The sequence below is a fragment of the Falco punctatus genome (assembly GCF_963210335.1).
Source record: "Falco punctatus genome assembly, chromosome: 5".
NCBI lineage: Eukaryota > Metazoa > Chordata > Aves > Falconiformes > Falconidae > Falco > Falco punctatus.
In genome coordinates, this window is record NC_137584.1 from 91,750,789 (window position 1) to 91,771,133 (window position 20,345).

Here is a 20,345-nt window from a genome sequence, read left to right on the forward strand (position 1 = left end):
AACTTGCTAAAATGTGAGCATTGCACTTGAACCTCCCTTGACACGAGATTACTTAGAACTTCTCCTAATAAAAGTTCAGTGTAACACTTGACGAACTCATAAAAGATCAAAAGGCTTTTCCATAGCTTGGGAGTCCATTAGAGTCAGCAGGGCCCCTGCAGAGAGGGCAGGTAGAGTGTTTGCTGTGTGCTGCACCTGCAAAAGCAGCTCACACCTGCACACACGCACGCACTGCCTGTTGAGGCAGATGTCATTTTGTTCAGCAGTTTGACTGCAACTTGTGTGCATGTGTGTGTGCACCCACATGTGTTTTGCTAAGTTGGCAGAGAAGCTGTTGAGAGCAGCAGGGCATGGCAGGGGGAGCAGCGCAGCACAGAACAGTTCAGTCACAGGTACCTGCCGAGCCCTGAAGTTAGTCGCTTGCATCGCTGGGCAAGGGATGACAAACACAGTGATGGGCAAGTGCATGGTCCTGCATTTTTGGGTCACCACTCCAAGAGTTTTGGGGGAGTGTCTTGAAAAGCAGGGGCTGATCTTTTTGGGGCCAGCCAGCAAACAATAGGAGTCAGGTGCATCCCTGACTGAGCAGGGAGTCAAAATGAAGCTGGACACTGCTCCTGAGAGGGAACCTGCACATTCAGGATCAGTGTTTGCCCTCTGAATTTCTGTGGCACCCCTCTGCTGAGCATCCCCTCGTCCTCTCCTTTTCCCACGTACAGCTGCTCTTCCAGCAGCAGAGCTGCCAGCCAGCAGCCCTGGCAGAGTGGCAGGGCGCAGCTGAGACCCCTTGTCCCGTGTCTTCCTAAACAACAAGGGGAATTCTCCCTTGCCCTGAAACCCAGGCAAGCGGCAGTTGAAATGTGCCTTCCCTGGGAGGGAAGCGCTGCTATGACTGATACAAAATCTTGCGGCAGTGGCGATGCTGGAGCAGCTGATGCACAGCAGATGTATTTTGAGCTTCCTTGAATCCTGATTCCTGGTGCTGAAGCCATGCTATTAGACATGGACTTATTATTTCACATGGTCCCCACTGTTTTGTTTAGTCAGCGAAGTTTGCTAAATGATTTACAGGGCTGCAGAAATGTCCTTTCTGCTGGCAGTTGCTCATTGAAATTCATTTTGGAGAGTGCTGAAGCCATTTCAGTAAGAGCGATGGGTCCTGTTTGAGGAGCATTGTCATGGCAACTGTGCCAGGTGCACACCGGGAAGAGGAACTGGTATTTATTTGAAAGGTTAGAGCAATTAATGTCTTAAGGAGGGACGCGGCAGTAAAGAAAAGCTGCATGCATATTTGGGTGCGTGGAGAAGCAAGAAGCACTTGTATGAGTTTCCAGTTGTTTTCCTTGGGGAAAACATGTATGAGGGCAATCAGGGAGATGGAGGGGGGGTTGACCCAGAGGTTCTCTCCCACCCAACCCCCTTCTCAGTTTTATTCCTCACCATGCATGGTTTTATTCCACTTCAAGTTTTCCAGCAAGGATTTGAAATCCAGCCTTGAGCCCTTCTCAGCTCGGCACACATCTCTTCCCAGCACACACCGCCCCCCTCACCCAGCTCCCTGCGAACTGGGGCAAATCTTGCCAATGGAGCACCATGAAACACAGGAGCCGGGTTTCCATCCCCTTGGTTGGTTCCCTGTATTACCCACAGGCCTGACTGACCGGCCAGGCACAAGGAGAAAGTCCCGGAGAGGGAGAATGGGGGAAACGCCAGATTTTGGCTCTGAAACTGCAGACTTAGAAATGGGATTTGCAGGGGTTTGTACCGAGTGAGGACACTGGGCTGAGCTGAGGGACTAACGGTAGTTTTTAGCTGGCATGGGTAGGGTTGTACAAAGCCAGAGAAGTTATTTCTGCTCTGTCAGCTTTCCCAGGCGCCTTGAGCAATTGCTGCCGGGGGTGGTTTTGATCAAATTCACATCAAATGTGTTTTCCCTCCTAGTCGTTGTCACTTGTATTGCACTGTTTGGGCATGCTGTGCTGGGAGATCCAGACACCGATCTAGATGGAGCTCCTCCTGTCTGGTCCCCCAGCAATCCTGCCTCTAGCAGGCGGTCCGGGAGCTTTAAGGACAGTGGATCACCGTGCATGGCAATGGGATCGGGAAAGAAGAGCAAAGCACTGTTTTGTCCTGGTGTTACTGCATCCAAAGCCACGGGAAGGAGGGGGGCACACCTTCAGCTGTCCTAGGACAGCAAAACGTTTCAGTATGGCCGAGGGCCCAGGCCCTGTTTTGGGGCAGATGGGCAGTGCTATGCATCCTTGCCTAGCTGACCGCTTACAAAATGTGGCGTTGGCAGATGAACGAAGAGGTGCATTAGCCAGAGCACAAAATTTACAGTCAGATCCAAGCAAACATCGAGGATTCCCCAAAAAAGCACTGCTGGTCTGACAAGTCCTGCCCAATACGGTCTTCCTAAGAGGAGAGTCAAGCAGCATTCGGTCTAGCATGTGAAATCATCTTGCCTGGCAATCATTGCCCCTAAAAAGTGTTTTCTGAGGCACTGAGCATCAGCTGTGCCTCTCATCTCCCAGCTATTTGTGCAGCAGCAGCTCTCAGTCCTCCTCTCCCTGCAAAGCACCCCTCATGTCAAGGCCAAGGAGGAGCAGGCTGGATATTTTTCCAGGATTTTCCTGGTAGTGGTGCTCTGAAGCAGGCCAGCATTATGTAGTTGAGCCATATGGTGTAATTTAAACTTAATGCATCTTGAGGCCAGGGGAGCAGTTGGTTTACACAGCCATGGAAATGACAACACAGCCCTGTGGTCTTACAAAGATTGATTCAGCGAGCCTTGGAGAAAGAGGCAGAGGGCAACCAAGGAAATAAGAGCAGAGGGATGAATTTGGGCTCCAGAGGTGGAGGGAGGACAGAGGAGCTGGTTCCCCCTCCCTCTGCTTGCAGTGCCCTGGCTGGTGTGCTCAGTCACGGTTTTGGTAGGCATCGGACTGTGCAGCCCCGTGCAGACCTGGGCCGCTGGACCAGAAGAGCAAGCTGCCACATCAGATCAGCTCACATCCACACTTCCCAAAGCATGCGTCAGGCTTAGCTTCAGGCAGGTTTTCCTTTCCCCTTTATGTCGTATCTGCAGCACGCTGCAGGCAAAATTCTCATGAAGTAAGGACATTTCGTGGCAGCAAGGCTCGGCTCGGCAAAGGACCCCGCATGGGTGACTCATGGGACACCTTACAAAGATGGGATCCCATCAGCAGGGACAGAAACCCTAACGAACCCTCGGTAACAGCTAAAATAATTTGTGACACAAGGTCGTTCACGTAATGCGGCCCATTTCTGCACATCTTCTGTCCCTCAGGAAGGTGCATCCCCGCGCTGGCCTTGCCCTCCCGTGCACCCCCTGCCAGGCACGTGTGCCCTGCAGCTGGGACGAACGCCTCCGCCGCAGACCTCGGCGTCTCTCTGCGTGCGAGGCTGTCGCCTCCTCACCATCAGATGCAATTTTGTTGTCAAGCGGTGGAAGAAAAGCCTGATCTGCTCCTTTTCCTTCCCAGCAACAAGATGACTTCCCTTCTCTAGCAGCTGTCAGAAGTTTGAGCAATGAAGCTGCTAAGCGCATAAACGCGCTCCCTGGTGCCCCGGTTGGGAGCGTGTGTGCCGCAGACAGACACGGGGAGCTGGGTCTCCTGGCGTCTGTGACAGCATGAGTGGGGCCTGAGCCCTGGGCAGGCCCACCAAGCGGGCAGCAGCCAGGGGGATGGGGCGGGAGGAGCTGCCTTGCCCCGGGCGGTTGGCTCCAGCCGTGGCCTGGGGTCTGGCCCAGGCTCCTCGCTGTGGCCACGGCCAGTCCGCACGGCCTGGGCTGCCAGATCCAGCGGTGCCCAGCCCTGATGACGGTTTGGGAGCTTTGTCACCCACGGCACCCAGTCCCCTACAGCAGCCCCTCGGCCCGGGCGCTGCCGCGAGCTGCGTGAGGCGAGGAGTCTCCCGAGCCACGGGCCCGTCTCATGGCAAGCTTCAGCTCGGCTCACTGAGTGACAGCCTGACAAGCAGGTGTGTGAGAAATCGATGTGGCAGCTTTCTGGGGGAGTCTGGGAACGCGTGCTGGAACCGGCAGCACCAATGGATGTGGCTTTGCAATGTCACCTCCAGAACCGCATCCCATTCTCTCGCCGCAGTTGCTGACCCTCTGGGTGGAAAGTGCTTGGCTGTCGGGGGTCAGGGCTGGCAGCACCAGGCGTAGGCAACAGGGCTCCACTCCCGAGCGCCTACGCTGGGCCTTGTAACCATGAATCTGCAGCTGAAAGCCCTCCGAGCTCTTCGCGTGGTTCTTCGGGGTGATCAGTGGAAGCTGGACTGGCGACAAGCTGCGTAAGTGCATTGCTCCCTCTGTTGACTGAGGAGTGTCTGTCTGTCCGTGTTCTCATGGACAAGCTAATCACTGACTGTTTTGTCAGTCGGTTGGTTGTGTGTTTAGAGGGGTTGGTTTGTTTTCCTGGTCCACTGGAGACACCATTAGTGGCTACGTGCAGTACTTCTTCGCTGTTCCAGCTCCAGCTCATGGGTGACTTGGGCACAATGATGCTTTCTTAGCTGCAAGATCTCTGATCTAGGTGCGTAGCGGAGTTGGGGTGGGCAACATCTCTGGATTGGAAGGTCTCTGGTCCAACCTCTTCTCAGAGAGCCAATGTCAAAGCTAAAGCAAGTTGCTCAGGCCAGCTTTGAATATCTCCAGGGATGGAGGTAGCTGGCCTCATTCTCTTACTTGAAAAAAGAAAGAAAGAAAAGAAATCAGTGTTAAAAAGACATGACTGCTGTTCTGAAAGAGAGCTGAGAGATGCGTTGTGTAGCAATGAAAACCACCTTTCTGCTATGCTGAATCTGAGCAGCAGTAGGAAGTGAGTGCTGGGCTTGAGACACCTCTGCTCCTGGAGATCTGGCCCTGGCAAGAACTGGTGCCCGGGAGGATGTCCCCTGTCCCCCAGCACATTCTGCCTGCATCTCTCTAGAGCTGATTGCTGATGCCCTGGAAATAGTAAGCTCCCTTGGTGTAGAGGAATTATAGATGACTGTATGAAAAGTTTATTTGTAAAAAGTTTGTGATGATCGGTAAAAACATGAGGTATGAAATGTTAAAAAGAAAAAAAAAGTTCAGGGACAAGTTGTCTGGACTGTATGAGAAGTTCATTTGTAAAAAGGTTATGATGGTTATTAAATACCTAAGGTATGAAATAAAAGAAAAAAAGAAAAGAAAAAAAGGGGGGAATCATGGAGGATTGAAGCTGGGTTAATTAACAACACACAGCTGTGGGCTGGCTTCAGGGGCAGTGGTTGGCTGGTGTGGGCAAGGTGCAGCTGTGGCTGGTTCCTGCTAAGTGGTTAAATAGCTCTAAGGGGGATGGAAGAGGAGCAGTCAATGAAGAGAGATTGGGAAGAAGCAGAGTGAGGAGAGAGAGTGCCCTGGATGGAAGAGAGACAAGAAGGATACAGCAGAGGGACTGGCCTGAAGAGTATGAAGAAACAGCACAAACTGTAGATGGACCTTTGAGACCTTGGGGGGGGATTGGTGGCCGTGCTGAGGCAGGGCACGCTAACTACTTATTGACGTTAACTTGGTATGTGATGGTAAAAGACCTTGTTGTAGCTGGCTAGTTTTGAGAGTGTCGTGACACCTTGGTACTTGCAATGCTGGTTGCTTGTCCAAGACATGACAGGGTTTGCTGCCATTTCATGTCACTAAGCAGCGCTGGGTAGACTGGGAACAGTAGGATTTTTGCAAGTATATTGAGAATGTCCACTGGTGCACCATGACTGCAGATATTCAGGTTTGGAATGAATGCAAAGGTCCATGTAGGCTGTCACCAGTTATTCCTGGTGCCACCTGATCCCACAAGAGGGAAAAGCTAGCAGAGACTGGAGAGCTGAGGGTCCCAGCTCCATATGTCTCTGCCCAGTACTGCACCCTTCTTCTCATGTGGCCTTGGTCAAAAAGTACTTGTAAAGAAATACTTCTCTGTGGGTTGCTGTTCTGCTCCTGTCACCCTGTGCTAGACTGGGCTAGCTCGTTACGTATGTACCTGTCCCGGCACGTGCATGGGGTTGCTCACAGGGTGCCTTCCCAACTGGCATTTTTCTCAAAGCATGCGCTCTTTTATTGCCCTGCCTTTGCTGTTATACAAAGCCAGTTTGCTTGCCTGTTGCAGGACAGGGCTGGATGTCCTCTGTCTAGTGCCAGGTCCCTGCTGGGGTCACTTGCAAGCAGGCACCTGGGGGCTCTCTCATGCCCTTTCCAGAGATGTGCCCAGAAGACACAGGCTGGCTGGCGTGCTTGTGCCAAATGCACATCACCCCCTAAGAGGAGCTATCTGCTGTCCATGGCACTGAGCTGGCACTAGCAATCACATGCTCTCCCTGCACACGGGGTACTGCAAACACCGAAAACTTACCTGAGCTCAAAGGGAAATGGGATAAATCCACAGAGCGTGGCTGAATACACAGAAACCTGGTCTGGCCAGGAAAACCCCTGGAACACAAATACCTGGGGGCTGAGAGAGCATCAGTTGGAAATGCTGTCTATATGACCATCCTGCTTTTATACCCTGCTACTCCAAGCTGCTCTTGGCAGTCGTCAGAGGAAGAGGCTGTGCTGGATGGCCCCGGGGTCCAATTGGGTATAGTAGTTCTTCCCTTGGTGCACCATCTTCAGAGCACCACCAGTCAAGAGGACTTTTCCATGGGCTGTCGTAACGAAGGGCCACATGGGAATGTTGTTAAAAGACCTGTATGGTTCAAATGAAATAGCACGGATGGAAATGAAAACTAAATCCTGATGGAGAGCGTTGGACTTGGAGCAAGGGCAGATTTGTATGCCATCTTCATGAAGATGCTATCCTTCTCTTCTTGCTGCTGGGTGTCAGCAAGAGAAGAGCTAGAGCTGCAATTCTGCAAGATTTGTTTTACTCTGTGATTTCCGGTACATGGAAATGAGATGAAACTCATTCCCTCAGCAATTGCCTTGGCTACAGACCCAGGGAAGAGCAACTTCTGGTACAGAAATGCAGGCAGTTGGATGCAGCATGGATACCCTCAGCCTTCCTGTCAGAGGAGGGCTCTTTAGCTGAGGCAAAATGGACTCAGCAGGAGTGGAAGGAAAACCCCAGCAGCAGCAGAGACTTGCTGCAGACTTCCCCTGTGCTGTCACTGGGGCTCTGTGCAATGGGCAGGGAGGAAGGCAGGAGGTCTACCATGGTTTGGGGCGACACGCAGCCCCATGCACCTAAACCCGTCGAGGAGATGCTCCAGAAATTGCTTTTTCCCACCAGCAATGTGACCGAGGGACAAGGCAGGAAAAAAATATTCCGGGTTTTTCAAGGGCTGTGGTGTTGCACGCTTACGGGACTTGGAGTGTTTGGCTTAAATACGCAGCTCCTGGAGACATTAGATTATGGCAGGAACACCACTTTCATCCCCAAATCAGAGCTGATCCCAGAGGATTTGAGGGACAGCTCAGAAACACTGTCTAGATTGACCCCATATTCAAGGTGAAGAAAATGTGTAATGCTTTAGAGGCTGCTTTAATCTCCTGGTTTAATCTCCTGGTTTTACCCTGTCTCGTGGAATTGGGACTCCTGGATTCTGGCCCTGCAGTGACTCAGCAGCGGGGGTTTCAAGGTGCTGTACAGTCTCCCTTTTGTTTCCTGTTTGCACAAGCACTATCACATCTTGTCTTGAAAGAGCTGCTGAGCCCAGGAGAGAAGACTTTAAATGCAAATTTCAGCACGTTCTGTTCTCGCACTGCCACTCTTCCTCCTGCTGTGTCCAGCTGGGGAAGCCAAGGGGCAGGCGGAGGTCTGAGCTGCTGCGCTCAGCCCCGCATCCCAACTCGCTCCGCCAGCCTTCACAAGCTGCCCTGCCTCTGCCGGGCCCTCCTGCTCTGCCCCGCTCGCACCCTGTATCGCCACGCAAGAAAATCAGCCTGACGCAGCAAGGCGCACCTGCAGGAGAGAGGACGGCGGGTAGCAGGCTTGCAGAGCTGAGTGCTGAACGCAGCAGGAGCACAGGACGGGTGAGCCCCCCCGGAGCAGGGGCTGCCATCCCCCGCCTGCCCGGGCAGCCCCATGCTGCTCACCTCCCCACCGCCCGCTCGCCCCAAACCTCTGCCGGGGGGGGTGCAGTGAGAAGCAGAGACCAGGTCAGAGGGTCCAGGAGAGCAGGCTGGGCGCGCATCCTAGATCACTGACCAAAGCAGTCCTTACCCTAACGCAGGACAAATCGTGCAGTTGCCTGATCCTCCTCCTCCATGCTCAGACGCTGCAGCGTGGCTGCACACGTGCTGGAGCCTGTGGAGGGGCTTTGTGCAGGCGAAAGGCGGTGGGTGGGGGCCAGGCACGCTCCAGGAATAGCCTGTGTTGTTTTCAGATACTCACTGTTCCTCAAACAGATGTGATCTCAGACACCATTAGGAGAAAATCCTTTTTCCTGGGACTGCCGTCTCATCCCAGAGACAAATCTGCCTCAGCAATTCTTGCTGATTGGAGATTGACTGGGAGAGCGGACTCGCCGTTTGTTCCTCCCACCCTTTCCCCCGACAGCCTGGTGCAGCAGGAGCAGCGGCGGTGCACGTGTCTGCCTGACGCAGAGCACTTGCTCGCACCCTGGAAAGATCACTTGGCAAACTGCGTGATAGCAGCAGCCGCTGGCAGCGGCACTTGAAGCCCCGGAGCCACGTTATTCAGGGAAGTCAGGTCAATGTTGGGTCTGAGCATCAGGAACAGCTCTTAATTGGCACCCAGGTTTCTTTCTGTAAGAGACAACTGTTTGGTGAGGCTTTGAAGAATGCCGCACACGGCAAGCCAGGACACACCACCCATAGGTAGTTTATGTCTTGATACCTCTGCTGCCCTCAGAACTGATGAAGGCAGCATTTTAAACTGACTTTCCTGAGAAAGGCGCTTTTTTTTTCGCACATGGGGGCAGGGTGCAGTGGACATTTTAATGGGATTTGTCAGGAAAATTATTGATTTTGTTAGTAATGTTTTTGAAATTGTGCCATTCTGTTAATTCTGTCAGGCTGTCTTTGATAGCTTGGCTGAGAGCATTTTTGCATCCTTCATTAGTTTTTTAATATGCGATAATTTCCCCTAACTCATCAATGCAAAACAAGATCAGTTGCGTGCTTGGTAACCATTTTTCCTACGTACAAACCTATTGCAGCAATAATTATAAGCAGAAAAAATTATTACAGATATCAATTATAAAATACAATTACTCTGAGCTGTGCTGCATTGTTACACTCTTCACAGCCATCACTTGCTCTTAAGTAAATGGTTTCATTATAAGCATGAAGGGCAAACTTAATACACTTCTGACTCATAGCAAACAGCACAAGAAATCATCCTGGCTGTTCCTCCAAGTGCTTGACGGTGTTTGCGCCGAGAATAAAATGTCGACTCTGCTGCCAAATACTTGTCAGCTTAACAGAGGGGCTCTGAGTGGCAGTACAGATGTGCAAAGAGGGGAGAAAGCCAGAAATTACGGCAGCGTGGCCTGAGTTTCGCTCCCCTAGAGTGTGGCTTCCTTCCATGTTTATGGATTTTCGGTGCTGGGACCTGCCAGGAACAGCAGATCCTCCCTGATCATATATTAGAGCAGCCTGAGGGCTACTCCGGCTTGTGCTGGCTGCCTGTGGGAAGTGCAGAGGAGCCAGGGATGGGACAGGAGGGATTTTTTTGAAGGACAGAGCAGCCGGGCTTGGGCAGCGGGAGCATGACTGGGGAGCTTGTTTAAGCGAGAGCATTCACAGGAGGGCAGTGCTGCCAGGCACGGGGAAGAAGCAAACCCCGCCAGGTCGTTGGCGCACAGAGGGCTGCAGTCGCTGCACTGCCTTTTTATTTGTTGCTGTTACTGCCTTCTAATTTCTTGTGTGGGACAAGGTCAGAGCCAGGAGGGGGTCCCCTCCCAGCAGCAATGCCATGCACACATGGCAGTGAGCAGGATGCTCCGGGCTGGGGCTGCCGTATTTCTGCCCCCCACCTCGTCTGTGCAAGGGCTTTGCACTGCAGGGAAGACCACAGTAGCCCCGACTCCATGCACAAGCCTCTTGTACCCCCAGTTTGGCCACCTTCGGGCAAGCAGCTTTCAGCTGGGTATTTCCGGGCTGCTTATGTGAGCCCCTGAAAAGAGCTGGAAAACTTCCACGCGCATTTTTTCCCCTGGTAAAGCAATTTTTGTTCTACTGGGTGCCCCAAGGAGCAAATCTCTCTGCTGGTGGCCACAGCGTCCTGCAAGGCTTTCACCCTTTGCAGTGCATGCTTCATGGCTGTGTCCTGAGTGGTTCTGCCTTCAGACCTGCCCTGCTGATGCTGCAGGGGAAAATTCGGGAATCTGGGCCATGTGAGGAGAGAGGCTTGCTGCATGGCTCTCGGACAGGAGAGGGCCAAGCCTTCGGTGCTTGGGGAAAGATACGCTGCTTGCAAAGGAAAAGTAAAAAGTCAGATCTCACTGTCAGTGAAGCTTTCCTTCACCCTGCCCGAACAAGAAAGACAGTCTTTCCCGTATGTTACCTCCACAGAAAAAGTCCCAACTCCAGCATCCCTTTCAAGCTTGTCAGCTGGAGCCTCCAGAGCCCAAACTGAGCCGCTGATCAGGGTGTTGTGCCTGGCGAACAGAGCCTCCTCCGTGCCCAGGGCTGCTCTGGGCAGTGCACCTGCTTCCAGGGGCTTGGTCTGCGCTGCTGCCAGTGCTCGTGCCCCCGGGGCCCTGCGTGGTGTGTGCAAGCTCTCAGGGGGCTAGTCCATGCTATTCCGTACCTGGGGATTTTGGAAGGGGACGTGTCTTGCTGACCCCGGGCCGCGGCACCTCTGGGGGAGGCTGGGCCAGGCTGCGTGGTGCTCAGCTGTGGCCTCTGGCTGTGCCGGGGAGGATGGAGGATGGCACCCTGCGAGCTGCTGCTGCGCCGACCATGTGGTCCCTGCACAGCTTGAGCCGAGCTCATCTCCTGCCCTTCGCTTGCGGCTGTGCTGCCCTGTGCTACCAGACCCACTGGTTTCTGCCTGCAGCCCCCTTCTCCTGCCATCTCCACCCTCCTCGTCCTCCCCCTGTCTCCCTTCCTCCCTTTTCCCCCCTTACTCTTGAATCTCTATTTCTTCTTCTCTGTTCCAGCAAAACGATATCAATCAAGGTGATAGATGATGAGGAGTATGAGAAAAACAAGACCTTCTACCTAGAGATCGGGGAGCCCCGGCTGGTGGAGATGAGTGAGAAGAAAGGTGGGGGACGTGCTCCGGGGCTGAGCCCAGCCTGTGTGTCCCTGTCTGGCTCACTCATGCCTGGCACCTGCAACACCGAGCTCACATCCCCGGTGCCTGTGGAAAAGGGCAGGAGCAGGGACATTCCCAGCCCCTCTGAACCCAGCCCCTCCCTGGCCCACCGAGGTCCGACCCCGGCTGGGCAGTGGGGATGCTCCTGCCCTTCTCCGTACGCCCCAGGGGGGATGTGCAGCCGCTTCCCCCCACCCAACCATCTCTGGCACCACGGCACCCGGGCGGACGTGAACTGCATGTGTGTGTGATGCCAATCATGTGTTTGCCTTTGTCTTGTGTTCCCACAGGAAATTCATTACCCTTAGAGTACTTGACCGTGAGGAGTATGAGAAAGAGTGCAGTTTCTTCCTTGTGCTTGGGGACCCGGTGTGGCTACGACGAGGAGTGAAAGGTGTGAGAGTAAAACCAGACCAGCTCTCGAGACGCTGCCGTCCGCTTTCTCTGTGTCTCCCTACTCTCACACTCCTTTCTCCTCGCACTTTGGCTCCCGGCCGTTTTGCCCTCCCTCCTTTGAAGCTTGGCCACTGCACCTTTTTGCTCTGTTTTCTTTCCTCTCTCATTTTGGGAGCACTCCGTCTCACTTTCAAGGCCCCCCTGGGAGCAAGACGCGCTCCCGGGACGGTCTCAGAGCACCCAGGCAGGGGACGATGAGCATTGCCAGCCCCAGAGACATTTTGAGATTCATTTAATCGAGCAGAAAATCCAGTCTCGAGGAGTAAAAAGGCGATGCTGCATCATTTTTATCGAAAGATAAAATAGCCCTCTCTTGAAATAAAATGCATGGCCAGAGCAGTAATTTTAGCTTTTTTATACGGGCACTAGGATCTTAAAATAGCTGAGAATCATGGCACAAGCAGGTAATGCCGTAAGATGCAATCAGTCTAGGAGAAATCAGGTTATACTTGAATAAAGTTTCATGGCTCTGCACTGGGTAATAGCTTCTCATAGAAATAATAAAAACAATTTCCTCTTTCCTCACATTTCTAAACTAACTGCAAACCTTCCCAAAAAGACAGAGTTCACTTATTTTTCTGTGCATATCTTTTTTCTGCTAGGAAATTAAGTGAAAACTAATGGCAACAGCTAATTCTGCACGCTATTGGTGGGCTGAGCAAAAAGCAGGTTTACAGTTGCTTACGACAATTAGTTGCCCTACAACAGACCCTTACTAAAGCCTTTGTAAAAAAACTGGTAGAAGCATTTGGTCTGTCTGCCTTGGAGCTGCTTTCTAGTTTCTCAGACATAAGCTCTCCCTTCAGCAGGCGTGGGGTTGCAATGTATTATTTGCTCAGGACAGCAAGGGCCCCCAGCGGTCCCCACTCTGAGTGGGGAGACGCTGCTGTTATTCAGTCTAAAACCACATCCAGCAGCGATGCCGCATTCCCCTTCGGCACAGGGGCCATCCAGGGCAGCTGCGTTGCCCCCTCCATTAGATTTCCCGCTGCCTTGCGCGACTAGCCAGCAGAAGCAGGGCCATAAAATCCAGCACACTGGCACGTGTGGCCCAGGCTCTGCGGGTGGGATTTGTATCCCAGAGCGGTGCCAGGATAAAGCTACGTGTGCGCAACTCAAGTCGGCAGCTCTGGCTTTGCCCAGCGTCACAGGGAGCAGGGCCGGCTCAGCCTCACGAGTCTGGCAAGAGCAAACACACTTTCTGGGCCCCAGGTTTGAGAATTGTGGTACCAACTATGCGATCCAGCAGAAATGTTTATTTGAGAATAAAAGGAAAAGGAGAGGAAGTTCCTCATCTTCCTGGTCACAAAGATACCAAGGAAACCTGAGGGAAGCTGAGCTTTGCAAACTCACTGGTTTGCCTTGGAAGGCAAGTCAAGATTTTTAAGGATGCTATTTGCTGATTTGGCCATGCAATGATTTTTTTTTTTTTTTTTCTAACTTCAATTTTGCACTTGGTTTTGTTTGAGAGGCAGTGAGGCGAGGCAAGCTGTGTGCTCGGCACCCTGGAGACGAGAGCGTCTCTGAAATGTCACCCTGAGGCCAGGTAGCCGTGGTGGGGTTTGTGCCTCAGGGGCCAGGGACCCACCAGCGCACTAAGGGAGAGGCTTTTTCTTTTGTTTTGGAGACCTAAAATGTTGAGCAACAAGATCCTTGAGCCAAGCCTTGCCACAGACTTTTCTCTCTCGTTGCATACGCCAGAAGCGCAGCTGCCTGCTGGTGCTGTTGCTCCCCATTAGGCAGCTGGAGGAGGTCAAAGCCAGTAGCCGCTGCGCATGGGGCGTCTTGTGTCCTCCCCCAGGGCAGAACTGCCTCCGAGACCAATGGAAGATCTTGCACATACAATTCAAAGGGGAAAAATGAATTTTTGGAGTGTGCCTTCTGATCCCATATCCACCCCATGTTTGCAATAGTTTTTATTTTAAATCCACAATCCCATGAAACGTTTCTGTTCCTTTATTTTTAGTGCCTTTCTCTCAACACTAATGGTATCCTGCAGCTTTACAGATCTGAAATCTCTGCCCTGGGATCTGGAGTCTTTCTGTGGATATCCCTTTTGATTTCATTATTCATTTACTTTTCTTCTTCTGTGTTTGTCTCTGTCTGTCTCCTTCACAGCCCTGTTGTTGAATGAGCTTGGTAAGCGCGCATTCGTTTTTCTTTTCCATTTTTCCAGTTTGTCTGCGTATTTTCGGAAGACAGTTGGGTTTGCTTGATTTTTTTCTTTGCTCACAACATTCTCTTTTAGGGTGGTCAGCACTATTTAAGTAAACTCAGGTACTTAATGCCACATCTTTCCTTGGAGTAGAGCCCCAAAGTCACTAACGTTAACGAGTGGTAGCCTGCTTCGGCGAGGAGCATTTTTTGGGAGTGGCGTTCTTACAGCCACAGCAAACCCACCAGCCCCCGAGTTAAACATGCACCGTGCAGGTTAACTCATAACCTCCTGCGCTGGCGTGGCAGGAGCAGGATTGCCTGGTGACTTAGGGATGCCTGTGGCTGGACAGGAAAGTTGGCCGCTGCTTTTTGAAGAGGCGGTGCAACCTTGGCCTCCGGTCTTGGGGAGATGTAGAGCCCACCACCCAGCCTCTGAATGTCTTGCTGGCCATCCTCAGGACAGGGTGGCCGGGGAGGGCAGCAAAGCCACCCCCATTCCCCTGCACACCCCCAGCCCCAGGACAGGCTCTCACCGGTTTTATCCACTCCACATACATGTAGACCCCGGGGGACGGTGGCGGCAGGTGTGGGTTGAAGAGCCTGCACGCAGGGCTGCCCACGCTGCCCCTCCGGCACCGCCCGGCCGCGGGGCAGGGGAGGAGCACCATGTCCCTGCGGGCTGCAGGCTGTCCATGTTGCTGTGCTGATGCTAATCCTTTCTCTCTCTCTCTCTTTTTCTCATTTTTTGTTTCATCTAGGTGGCTTCACCATCACAGGTATGGATTTCTGCTCTTTCCCCCACACCCTGTCCCCCTCTGTCCCTTGTTTCAATGGCCATGTGCTCACCCTGCTCTTTCCTCTTGGTTTCCTCTTTGCTTTTGTTCTGTCTGGAGGCAAACTCTGGAAGGGTAAGAAGGCGCTGGGCCGTGGCCTCGCTGCTCTGGCCGCTCACGCTAACACCATGTCTTCTCACAGAGTGCTCTGCCTGCCGTGCACGACTAACCCCACCTCGGGGAGGGTGAGCCGGCGCCCCTGCAGCCACAGGCAGACCCCCTCCATCTCTTGGAGCAGGGGGTGCTTCTCCGCTTGGTCCAGCCTTCCCCTGCCTGCTGCCACACGGGAGGTGCACAGGGCTCTGGACAGCGCGGGGAGCCTGTCCCCCCACCCCAGGCAGCAGCTGGGGTGCCCCAGCACTGCGGGAGGTGCAGGACCCCATGGCAGCTTCAGGCAAGGTGGCCCCTGCCCTTCCCACCAGCGAGACCCGGCAGCAGCGTTTGCCCATCCATCTTTAGCCAGCTGAGCATCCGTCACTAGGCTGAGACTGCAGGGGGGAAGGTCCTGGGTCCCACACGTTGCAGAACAGCCTCTCAAGAGCCCTGGGAACAGTAACTCAGACTAAGGAACCTCTGGCCACCAGGCCAGTCCCTTTGGCCTGCAGGAGCAGAAGGGCTTTCCCACAGTGTGGCACCGCTGTGCCAAGGGGCAGCTGGCGCAGGAGTGACACTAACCCCGTGTGAAGTAGGAGTAGAGTTTACTAACCACACGGGTGTGCAGTCCGTCCTGCTGATCTCCTGCTGATCACTTTGATAGGCAAGCCTGTCTTCAGGAAGGTCCAGGCTAGAGATCATCCTCTTCCTTGCACCGTGGTCACCATCCAAGGTACCCACAGTGTGACGCTCGAGGGCTGTGGCGGTCTAAAGCGGGCTGACCAGGGTGTTCACCTACTGACAGTTTAACTACAGTGAAACCAGCCCTTTTTATCGCTGATGTCCCTCTGCTCATCCCTGGGGTGGGCTGGAAGGTTACTCCGTGGGGTTCTGGACAGTGGCAGTGACAAAAGCCACGCTGCCTGGGGTCCCCATGCCCCAGAGGTTGCATAGACGCCAGTGGCGGTGCAGACCTGCTCCGTCGCTCCTGTAGTGCCTCCACTGCCTCCTCCCTCAGGGTCGGGGGCCAGGCCATGCCTGTGGGTGGCTCCTCACACCAGTATGTCCCAGCACTGTTGCCTCCAGCCTCACCATGACAGCAGGAGTTTCATACTTCCCAGCTGCCAGCCTCCTCCCTGAGGTAAAGCCCTGCTCAGAAGGAGGCAGAGCCCAGGTTTCATACCCATCTCCATGCCGGGGCTGCTGGCAGCTTACTCTGGTTGTAACAGGCTGATGGAAATGTCCTGACCATGCCCTGATGCAGCCCTGGAGAGCTGGGAAATGGAGCAGCCTTAGTGACGATCTGTCTCCTCCCAGCATCCCTGCAGGAGAGGCAGCAGGTACCATGCGATAAGCTGTTCCCCAGTCCTGGGGTGAACTGGGCTACTTCTGAGGCTGGACGAGTTGTGGACCTCTTGCTAGCGTTTCCCAGCAAAACTACCTTGTCTATTGCTCCATGACCACCTCCTCCTCAGCTACTTCTGTCACTCACACTCCCACCTGGAGGCTTCCTGACCTGCCCCTCTGATGGCAAGCCAGCTTCAGGGAGTGACCAGCCAGGCCTGGCTCACCCATGGGCTCTTTGCTTTGCAGAGGAGAATGAAGAAAAGCAGCCACTGACCAGCAAGGAGGAGGAAGAGCGTCGAATCGCGGAGATGGGGCGCCCAGTCCTGGGGGAGCACACCAAGCTCGAAGTCATCATTGAGGAATCCTACGAGTTCAAGGTACAGTCCACGTCCCCTGCCCCTGTTCCTCTTCCCCTGCAGCTGGGGCCTCTCCTTTTGTGTTCGCACATGCTGATGGTGTCACAGCAAAGTCAGGCAGCTCCTGGCATCACAAGGTCTCAGAGCAGGACCCAGGGACACTTTGAAAGATGGCTGAGCCATGGCATGATGAAAGGGTGGGAGTCAGTCCAGTGAGATGGCAATGGGTTAAAATACACTCTGCATCCTCAGCCTGTCCATCCGCCCACAGCCGTAGTCCTTGGGGGGTGATCCCTGACTTTCTGTCCCACTCACAGACTGTTCGTGGTTACTGTCATACAAGCAAGTCAACGCAGTGAGCCTAAGAGCTGACTGGGTTCCAAAATGCTGCAGGTTGCTTTAAAATATAACCTGGTTCTCACAGTGATGTGCTACACCCAGGTCCTACTTCAGGTGGTCTTGAGTGAGCCCCAAGCCTGGGACCCTCAGTGCAAAGGGCTGATGCCCTAAATGCGAGTGATGGTTGTGAAGCTGAGCTGCTGTGAATGTCTGTGCCAGACCGAGAGCTGAAAACTGGCTATTTCTTCTCTCTTCCATTTTTCCGTAGCCTAAAAAATAACGGACCACCCGTTCTGTGTGGCAGCAGTGGCTGCTTCCCTGCCATGGTTTTGCTGCCTGCTGTCAGCGGGCACCTGAGGCACCGCAGCCTGTGCGCAGCCCTCCCCTGCCTGCCCCGCAGCGGCTCCTACCCACTGCTGCTGCAGCACCTTCCCTGCGGGTACTGAGCTGCAGCTCCTGAGCAGCACAGAGAGGTGCACGGAGCCCAGCTCCACCAGCGGGCCTTGGTCAAGCCCCATTTAGTGCTTTGAAGCAGTCTGGTAAAAATTCTTCCCAAGGAGTGGGGAGTAGCAGTAGCTGTGGCACCTCAGCACTATTTGCTGTTAAACCTCCACTGACATGGCTCAAACTCCCATCATGAGCAGGTTTCAAAAGGTCTTTTTGAGTGGCAGTGAGGGAACTGCAAGTACCTACATTTGCTTTCGCTGCTGGGGCTCTTGACATGAGCTTAAAATTCCCTAAGCTTTTTCCAGAAGTGCATGGCTGTAAGCACTAGCGCCAGTGGGTTTTAGCCCAGCACCTCCAGCCCCTAATTCTCTCCTCTGCATCTCCATCCACAGAACACGGTGGACAAGCTCATTAAGAAGACGAACCTGGCCCTGGTGGTTGGCACAAACAGCTGGAGGGAGCAGTTTATTGAGGCTATTACTGTCAGCGCGGGTGAGTTTGGACCACTGCTCCCGGTGAATTATAGTCAGCCTCACTTTGTCTCGGCTCGGCTGTATCGGTAACACAGACCGTAGTGGAGCTGCAGGAGGCAAAACAGGTGGCAGAGTTATTTACATCATCTGCATAAGTGAGGCTGTTGCATTCAACCCCTTCACGGGAGCACCTTGTCTGATGTGTAGGAAACTCCCTGCGCTACGTGTGTCTGTAGCACCCGGCAGAGAAACACCCTGGCTGGTACCAGACGGCAGAGGGGAAGGGTCAGGCCAGTGAGATGTGGGAGGCGAATGCCGTGTTCAAACTCAGAGCGGCATAAATGATGCTGGTGCGAAGCAGCAGTGCTCCCCATCCCTGGTGCTCCCTGTACTGCAGTGGCGAGGATGACACAGTAGTGAGGGTACCAAGCCACCGAGTCCCCCTTTCCGTGAGCCAGAATTTGCCCGTGACCCCCTGCTTGCAGGGACTCCCGCTGCCGCAGCCCACTGTGGCAGGAGGTCACGGCTCAGCAGCCCCATAGCTGCAGCAGCACATGATATCTGTGGTCATTTCAGATCGTATCTGATCATCTCTTCCCTCCCTTGATGAATTGCCGTTCACTCAGAAATGCTCTGTTGTACTGTTCTCGCAGGCACCCGTGCCAGGTTTACCAGTATGCCCAGTATAGGATATATTAGTATTCCCTGTTCCCACATCTGTGGGAGGTGAGGGAAAGAAGGTCTCCTCCAGATGTGGTTTTAACAGCTGGAGATACTGTAACTCACCAGCTGGGTGTTAACGACCTCACAGCCCAGCCTGGGCTGCGTGTGGGTGCGCGTTAGGGCAACGTCAACCAGCTTAGGTTGAATCACTGGGGAAGGCAGGTTGAGCTCCTCTGGCTAATTCTGCATTGAAGTGCATGGGGGGACACCCGCACGCCCTACCTCAAGCTCTGCTGCACAGGGTAACCTCTGCCTAGCACAAAGTAATTAAAAGTGATGGCCGTACCACGTACCCTCCACCTCTGACAATGAGGACAGGACGCTGTACAGCAGCTCTCTCCTCGGATTGTGACCCCTCCCCTTGTAGCACAGTTGGTCCTAGAGCCTCCAGCCAAGAGCCTCCCATTATTTTGGATACAGCATGAACATATCATGCAAGACAGGCCTTGCTGCAGGTTTTGTGGTTAATATGGCTAAACTCATCTGTGCCAGAATCAATTATTTGATTGCATCCCATATTAAAGCAGAGCTAATCACTGGAACTTGGACCCGAGCTCTGCGAGACGTGAATCTGCGGTTATGCGAAAGCCCCGTTGCCACTGTGTCTGGAACGTGCAGCCACCGTCAGCACCAGCAGGGTGATTAACAAACATTTAATAAATGTGGCGTATTTCAGTGGACGCGAGCCGTCCCTTGCAGGTGAGGAACAGTAGCTTGTCTCTGGGCTCCAGACCTACGTTTTTTTGCCAGGATTTAGCTCCTCGGGCTTTGTGCTGAGTAAGTCAAAATGCCTCAAACACTGAAGTTTGGGGTTGAGTTTTTCCCTGCAGCCCCACCATGGGGAGCGAGCCAAAGTCACACATTCCCACTTCAGAATGTGACATCCCAGTTGGGAAAAGCAACATTAACACCCCGTTTCCCACCCAGTGAGCAAGCGGCACAAGGTTAGCAGGGCAGCGGAGGGGTGGAGCAGCAGGAGGCCAGCTCTGCAGGAGGGCAGCGCAGGTGCAGCGAAGCTGTGCCGTGCCGTGCCGTGCCGTGCTGTGCTGCCCATGGGGCTGAGCTGGAGCCTGTCGCCCACAGCTGCCTTTGGCACGTGCCCAACAGCCTGTAAAGTTTCTTCCACAGCAAAAACATCCTGGAGTTTGTGAGCCGGTTCCTGAGGGCACCCCTGGGTCACCATCCAACCTCACCCTACATTTCAGGTCACCTTCACAGAATCTGGCCAGTTCTTGGAGAGAGAAATGTTATTGCTGGCTAACAAAATGATAGACAGATCTGGATGAGTGTTTTGATAGTGGCACTCATGTTCATTTTTCAGTCTGTTTTGTCATCTCCATGAAGATTTAGATCCATGACTGTCCTGCTGCCATACCTGCTGAAAAATTAGTGTGAGCACAGCACAGTGTATACTTCCTGTGCCAGCCTTTGTGAAACGAGCAAAAAACCCAGGAGATCGTCAGCTTCCCAGGCTGAAAAACTGTTCCACATCTTCACAACAATGCATGGGAATAGGATATTTATATCTGCCAGAGTAATAACACCGTGCCACTGAGTAGCTACTGTTTCTGCCATAGTGAGTTCGAAGCTTTAAAGCCAAGCAACACATAATTTTACAGCAAGTTATCAGAGACACGTCAGGTTTCCCACTGCCTCTCTCTTATGTGTTGGTCTTGAACTCCAAAGGTGCTTTGAAGACAACGTGTGCAAAGTTGCAGCCCAACAGAGTACTGAGTAGGACTTTTTCCTGGTTGGTCATGACTCTGTTTAGCCAAATATTGAAGACCTTCAAAGATGATGCCCTTCAGCCAGGTTATGTGTCCCAGGGCTGCACCACCCTTCTGGAGATGC

General features: G+C 53.4%; 1 protein-coding gene across 4 annotated transcripts in view; it reads left to right on the forward strand.

Moving 5' to 3' along the window:
• The window catches only part of SLC8A1 (solute carrier family 8 member A1), a 151,205-nt gene that overhangs the window by 122,504 nt on the left and 8,356 nt on the right, over positions 1–20,345 (forward strand). For 2 of the 4 annotated variants that reach the window (XM_080388370.1, XM_080388369.1), the window contains 4 exons: positions 11,113–11,219; positions 14,642–14,659; positions 16,403–16,533; positions 17,691–17,790. In XM_080388370.1, the coding sequence (XP_080244496.1) occupies positions 11,113–11,219; positions 14,642–14,659; positions 16,403–16,533; positions 17,691–17,790 (356 nt within the window). Of the gene's footprint in view, positions 1–11,112; positions 11,220–11,560; positions 11,665–14,641; positions 14,660–16,402; positions 16,534–17,690; positions 17,791–20,345 lie in introns of all 4 variants that reach the window. The other 2 variants (XM_080388371.1, XM_080388372.1) reach the window with 2 other exon arrangements.